The sequence below is a fragment of the Solenopsis invicta genome, chromosome 11, assembly GCF_016802725.1.
Source record: "Solenopsis invicta isolate M01_SB chromosome 11, UNIL_Sinv_3.0, whole genome shotgun sequence".
In the NCBI taxonomy this organism is placed as follows: domain Eukaryota; kingdom Metazoa; phylum Arthropoda; class Insecta; order Hymenoptera; family Formicidae; genus Solenopsis; species Solenopsis invicta.
In genome coordinates, this window is record NC_052674.1 from 10,618,766 (window position 1) to 10,626,259 (window position 7,494).

The 7,494-nt window shown below is 29.9% G+C and overlaps 1 protein-coding gene across 1 annotated transcript in view; it reads left to right on the forward strand.

The window, feature by feature from the left end:
- Positions 1-6,761, forward strand: part of LOC105198141 (ATP-binding cassette sub-family G member 1) — a 9,396-nt gene extending 2,635 nt beyond the window's left edge. Inside the window, exons 3-11 of the mRNA XM_039454932.1 lie at positions 372-545; positions 1,204-1,414; positions 1,596-1,700; positions 2,830-2,975; positions 3,056-3,218; positions 5,253-5,353; positions 5,642-5,797; positions 6,091-6,209; positions 6,399-6,761. Of these exons, the coding sequence (XP_039310866.1) occupies positions 372-545; positions 1,204-1,414; positions 1,596-1,700; positions 2,830-2,975; positions 3,056-3,218; positions 5,253-5,353; positions 5,642-5,797; positions 6,091-6,209; positions 6,399-6,423 (1,200 nt within the window). The 3' untranslated portion in view covers positions 6,424-6,761. The remainder of the gene's footprint in view (positions 1-371; positions 546-1,203; positions 1,415-1,595; positions 1,701-2,829; positions 2,976-3,055; positions 3,219-5,252; positions 5,354-5,641; positions 5,798-6,090; positions 6,210-6,398) is intronic.
- The last annotated feature ends 733 nt before the right edge of the window (positions 6,762-7,494 follow it).

Here is a 7,494-nt window from a genome sequence, read left to right on the forward strand (position 1 = left end):
ATAATTTTATTTTATTCTTCTCTTGCCTTCTTTTTTTTATTTCGCCTCTGACCATTTACTCGCTGTTATATCTTCTTGTAGACATACAAAAATCGCAAAAAAGTATAAATTATGGTCTATCTCAATAACGCAATTGTCTATTTCGCTAACTCATGGATAATTTTTAATAACCTAAAATCTAACATCTAACGCGTATGCTCAATTATGCTTTCTGCGTACAAATTGCGCGATACAGGCGATACTCTGTCTTACTTTCCTATCCTTTCTTGCTCCCACCTACCCCTATATATATATATATATATATATATATATATATATATATATATATATATATATATAATGTGCGGTACATAAAAAATTATTTCCGTCAGGTGAACGATATCGCAGAGAATCTCAAGTTATCAAATTGCCTTGACACATTAGCAAACAGATTAAGCGGTGGGGAAAAAAAGAGATTGTCTATCGGTGTACAAATGATCACCAAGTCATCAGTTTTCTTATTAGATGAGCCAACAAGCGGTCTTGACAGTGCAGCGTCTTATCAGGTATGAGATTATTAATGCAACGATCAATTAATCAATAACGCTTTATCAAAATGATCAATATTATTGTTATACGCTATTAATAATTCTATACACAATACGGTTCAAACGTTTGATTAAATTTTACTTCTTTCTTAATGATACTATTTTATTTATTAAAACGCGATAAAACTTGTACCTAATAAAAAGTTTCCTCAGTGCGCTGTGAGAGATGGATGTAAAGAGCAACGTGTAGTAATATAATTTTGTTGCAAAACTTATTTGTCAATTTCAAAAACCGTCAAATTGTTTCAAAAGGTTCACAAAGATATTTGCTTGAAGTAGTTCAAATTTTTTCTGATAGCATATCTATGTTTCACGGTTGTGATCAAAGATAACTAATAAACTTCGAAAAGTGTAGCCTTAATTATTATTGAAATTACTTTAACACTTATTGGCAAATGTTTCAAATGTTTTTATTAAAAACTCTACTGCGTTCTAATAGATAGTATCATTAGGAAAGCAATAAAAAGTTCAGTCTTGAACTTTAAGACAGCATTGTATACAAGAATAGAATATTCCAGTAATACCGCAGTAATCGTTATAACGTTATATGTTATGATTTCTTTTTACTTGTAATTGTTCTTAATATCCTATATAGAAATATATTTGTGTTGAATAGCTACTTAGCATATTGCACAATATGGCAAAAGCAAACTGCACTATAGTTTGCGCGATACATCAACCCAGTAGTCGTATGATTTCGCTTTTCGATGACATCATGGTACTTAATCGAGGCAGATGTTTGTACTGCGGCCCAAAAAGCGAGATCTTAAGCACATTCAACATTGCCGGATTCACGTGTCCCAGTTTCTACAATATAACCGAATTTGGTAATGTTGACTGTACCACTCTAATTTGATAAAAAAAATTAAGAACTTAATCACTTTTGGAAAATTAAACATATAATAATTTTAGAACAAATAATATTTATAATATTACTTAATTAAAAAATGTATTATTAATTAACAACAAAGAACAATCGCGGTATTAATTATATTCTTTTGATTACAGTGCTCGATGTGATAACTGAGCAGGAAGATGAAGATTTAAAAAATTTACAAAAGATTTCTCGTGATGCATACGAAAAATTCAGACCCCGCAGTGAACATAAAAATAGTAAATATGATGTATATACTTAAACATTGAAACATTTTATTCATAATTATTTCGATTATTTTAACAAAGTATAATAATACATTAATACTCGATAATCACGTAATCACGTTCAGTAATTTACATTAATTCATATATTTTCTATTTTATTTCGTAATGATTAAAATGCCTAAATATCTTATCTATTAAATTTCTATAGCAATTTTTACAAAAATTTAGATTTTATCAAATGTTAACTTTTGGATCAAATAGTGAATATTTCTCTTGTGTATCACATAAAATTAATATCATTTGAAAAGCAAAGTTACAAAGCAAACAAAGATATAAAGCAAGATATTATAATTTATATAAAAGAGAAATAAAGTATTAATTACTAATAACTCTCTCTCTCTCTCTCTCTCTCTCTCTCTCTCTCTCTCTCTCTCTCTCTCAATACAAAAGAAAGTCAAAAAGTAAATTTATTTAACAGTAAACAATACATGTTGGCAAAATATATACATTTTGCAATAATCCAAAACTATCAAAAAAATTTTGTGTAACGATCTACAAGTCTTTTGATTTCTTTGCGAGAAAAGTTTCAGCTCTCTTTGAAGCTATGTATGCATCGTTAAAACAATTAAAATTTGATCTTTTCCATACCCAACCTATAGTCTTGTGTGATAATGATTTAAAACTTCTGATTTCTATTTTGTTTAAATCATGAAAACTTTTACTTCATAGTTTAATAGATTATCTTAAAGAAGCTCTGTGTAACCAATGATACGCCAGTGGAAAGAAAATTAACGAAGCGATGCGTAACTTCAAAAACGGTTAAAAATATTCTTCGCAAACGGAATCACTTGTGAATCGTTACGCAGAACTTTTGCATATATTTTCATTATTTTTTTGCATATAAATGTTGCATACATTTTGCTAATGTGTATTATAGTGAAGAATGAATAAATTCACTTTACTTTCTATAATTTCTTTTAAAATTAATGAACGTTTTACAGAATTGATTTCATCAACTAATTTATTAGATTTTTAGCATATAAATGTTGCATCTATTTTGCTAGTGTATTACACATAAAGAATAAATAAACTCACTTTGCTTTCTATAATTTCATCACATAATTAATAAATTTGTTTACAGAACTGAATTCATTAACTGATTTAAAACAGAATTTCGAAAGAGATAATACAATTACAACCATAAATAGCAAAATGCAAGAAAAATCTACATGGCAACAGCAAAAGATTTTATTTTCGCGAACTCTAATCGGTATCAAACGAGATAGTGTAAGTAGAAATTTTTAAAAGTAATATTCAAATAATTCATTTGATAGATTAAAATGCTGTTATTTTGATTGATTTTTCAGACAATACTAAAAATTGCTTCGCACATCCTAAGTGGACTATTATTCGGGTCAATGTTCTATAATTTCGGCGACGACGCAACAAAAGTACAAAGCAACATCTTTTGCTTATTTATTACTCCAGTGTATTTATTTTTTATGCATTCCCTACAGACAGTAATGACGAGTAAGTGACATAGATTCTTTTCATATTTCATATATAAGTGTGTGTGTGTGTGCGTGCGTGCGTGCGTGCGTGCGTGCGTGCGTGCGTGCGTGCGTGCGTGCGTGCGTGCGTGCGTGCGTGCGTGTGCGTGCGTGCGTGCGTGCGTGCGTGTGCGCGCGTGTGTGTGTGTGTGTGTGTGTGTACGTATGTATGTATCTATGTATAAATATATGTACAGGGTGATCATTTGAAAAGTTTCCAGCTGATTATCTCGAAAAATATGAAAGATACAAAATAAAAGTTAAAACACTTTTTTCATGATTCTGAGGGAAAAAGAAAACGGCACTCTAGAGGGCACTCTCAATTTTTTATTTGGAGGACGTTTTCAATGTAATTTGAAAGTTAAATTTGCTTTTTTAAATAAAAATGTATATTTTTCATTATAAGATCTTATTCTACCTAGAAAAATAAGTAACTTTTGTAGGAAACATTTTTTTGCTCGATCACTATTTTAGGATATATAAAAGAAAATAGCAAGGCATAGTTACTGCATAAAATTCGTTTCGTTATTTATTGTAACAAATCCTCAAAATGTTCTCCGTTGTTTGCTAAACAATAATAAAGGCGGTTCTGAAATTCTGAACGAACATTTGGTCATTTGGAAATAACGGAGAACATTTTGAACATTTGTTATAATAAATGATGAAATTTTATGCAATAACTATGCCTTGCTATTTTCTTTTATATCTCCTAAAATAGTGATAAAAAAAGTGTTTCCTACAAAAGTTACTTGTTTTTTTTACGTAAAATAAAATCCTGTAATAAAAAATATACATTTCCATTAACAAAAAAAACAATTTTGACCTTCAAATTACACAGAAAACGCTCTCTAAATAAAAAAAAATAAGAAAGCCGTTTTCTTTCCCCCTCGAAATCACGGAAAAAGTGTTTTAACTTTTTTTGTATCTTTCATATTTTTGAGATAATCAGCTGGAAACTTTTCAAATGAACACCCTGTATGTATGTATATCAGTATGTATTCTTTTATATATTAAATAAATTATATAAATGTTAGAGATGTGCGGGTACCCAAAATTACGGGTATTCGAGCTTCGAATTTCTTTCGGGTCGAGACCCAAAAGTTTGTAAAGTTCGGGTACCCGAAACTTACGAGTACCCAAAATCGAGTCGGGACCCAAAATCGAGTCAGGACCCAAAATTGAGTTGGGACCCGAAATTGAGTCGGAAACCGAAATCGAGTCGGGTCCCGAAATCCTGTTGGAACCCGAAATCGAGATAAAATCCAAAAATTTTGTAATTTTGAGTACTCGGATCTAAAATCGAGTCAAAAAGCGGTCATAGATCTAAATACTTTATACACTGATGTGAGAAAAAAATTACTAAATTTTAATAATTATTTGTTTGAATATTGCCCAAATAAAATTTTTTCCGAATATATATTTATTTAGTACAAGGAGTGACCACCAAATTAATTATCATTTTTTATTAAGTAAATACTTATGTACAGTAAGTACTGTAAGTAAATATTTCATTGGAAGTATTCAAATTTACTAATTCAATATAAACGAAATGCCTTACGTAAATATAGTAATTTTTTTCTCACAGTATAAAAAGTATCTAGATCTCTGACCGCTACTTGACCGACTTTAAATCCGCGTACTCAAAATTTACAACATTTTAGGATTCCGTTTCGATTTTGGGTCCCGACCCGATTTCAGGTCCCAACTTGATTTCCTTTGAGTACCCAAACTTTACAAATTTTCGGGTCTCGATCCGATCCCAAAAAAAATTCTCGACCCGACCCAAACCCGAAATCTCGGGTACCCGCACACCCCTAATAAACGTATATTAAACGATTATGTTGGCAAATAACTAAATTAAACATTACTACGATCTTTTTGGTAATTTTAAAAAACCGATGAATGAGCAATTTTTTAATATTCTCAATTTACCAAATTTAAAATAAGGAGAAATAAATTTTGTGAATTATATAAATTATAAATGTACCATATTAAACTTGTGTTTTTATTATAGTTTCGTCGGAAACGGCAGTATTCCTGCAAGAATATTTAAATAATTGGTACTCTTTCAGAGCCTATTACAGCATAAAAGTGTTATCGGATATCCTGATGCAAGTATGTTTCAATGCACACTATTACAAATTTATCACTCATTATTTCGTTTAAACTTAAAGTTCTGTCTAAATATTAAACTGTAATAAAGTTCTGACTAAATATTAAGTCTGTCTTCTCTAGCTGAATTTTATGTCTCTTTTTTTCTCGTTTAAAAAAAAAAAAATAAGAAAGACTTACGGCACAACAAATTCAGCTGAAAAGAATAGACCTATTATAGTGTCAAAATATGTCGTCATTGTTTTTATTATCATTTTTATTAAATTAAGTAAAAATTCATTTGACTTCCAGGTACTTTGCACCACATCTTACCTGTTAATATTATATTACATGACAGGGCAGCCAATGGTATTCAATCGAATAATACAGACGTGGACTATTTGTCTGTTAATTATGATTCTTGGACAAACGTATGGGATATTTGTAGGCACAGCATTTGGCGCTAAGGTATTTAAACATCGTATTTTTTATTATTTTAATTAAAATTCACGCGATTGGAAAAAAACTTAAAAATTCAACTAAACTAAACAAACTAAACATTATATATGTATTGCAATAATATGAAAATATTGAATAAAATTATTAAATAATATTAATAACTTAATAAATCCACACGTGATTTATTTATAATATATGTATATCAGATGTTCCAGTTCATTGATCAGCTCATTAGTTAAATTTGAATTTCTTATTTAGTTTAAAAGGTAATAATGCTGTCAACTAAAAATAATTTCTTTCAGATTGGTGTAGTGTTGATAGTGGCAATTAATGTACCATTAATGATGTTTGCTGGATTTTATGTAAAAATAGCAGAATTGCCGAAGTACATACAACCTTTAGGTTATATAAGCTACTTTAGGTACAGTACAAACTTATATTACAACAAAATTAAAATTAAAATTAAAATTTTAGCATTAAAATTGATCATTTATTAGAATATAATGTTTTCAATTAAATCATTATTTTTTTAATTTTTTTGTATGTAAAGAAATATTTTTATTGTATTTTTAAGTTAGCAAATTTTTTGAGAAACAAAATTTTATTACAGGTATTCATTTGAAGGAATGATGTAGGCGATCTACCTCGACAGGCCTAATCTATCGTGCCCTGAAAATTATTGTTACTTTGGTTCAACAAAAAAAATTCTTTCAACATTGTACCTTCCCACAGTACCATTGTATATAATTCTGATAATACTTGCCTCTTGGACACTGTGTTTTCATGTAATCGTATGTGCAGTACTCTATTGGAAAATTCATTACGCAAAAATGTGTTAATGCTCGCGTCCCGTTCTAACAAGTCTAGAATATAGGGTTTCAGAAACCTGTTTGTTTCGTAAACCTGTTATTGTATAAGATTTATAAAGAATTAACAATTTATAATTTTTTATAAATAAAAGTGCCTAGTCTAACATAACTGTATGTCATGTTACCCATCTTATCTCACAAACTTATCCTTTTCTCCCTCTACAACAAATTATTGTAAATTACATTCGTTCTGCTCAATAAACTACAACTATGTAAGATGACTGATAAAATTCTATGGCTGACAAACTTGTGCTCATAAGAATTATATCACGTTAACATCCGTTAATAATATTAAGTTATTTTAAATAATATTTCATCATTCCCTTCTCTTTTGTACTTAAAAATATGTGTAATATTGAATAATAAAAACGCAAGTGTTTCATATTCGCGTCCGCGTTATAGAAACCTAATTTCAAGCGTTATATTGGAGAGTTCCCACGTTTACTCAAGACACAGCAATCGCGAGCATTATTTGTCCTTATTTAATATTCGGTATACAATAAGGATGAAATGATTCCACGAGCATGAACATGGTGAGCGTGAAAAGGAATGCTGCCCCAATAAACCGTTTCACCAAGGTTACGAACCGGTTATGCTTTACGTGACGAAGAAAACGACATGCAAAAAAACAACAAAAAAACTACGAATTTAGAAACTCACTCAAATCATCGTCGCAGAATTCGGCAGTTTTGTTTCTGGCTCTCGTGCGTGAAGTAACGTCGTTCGTAAATTGTGATACTATCCAGAGTGTGAATCGAAACACGCGTGCCGATTTTTTCATGCGGTAAGTTTGTAATTCATTGTTATAGTTCTCTTTGGTTCAACGTTTCGCACCGC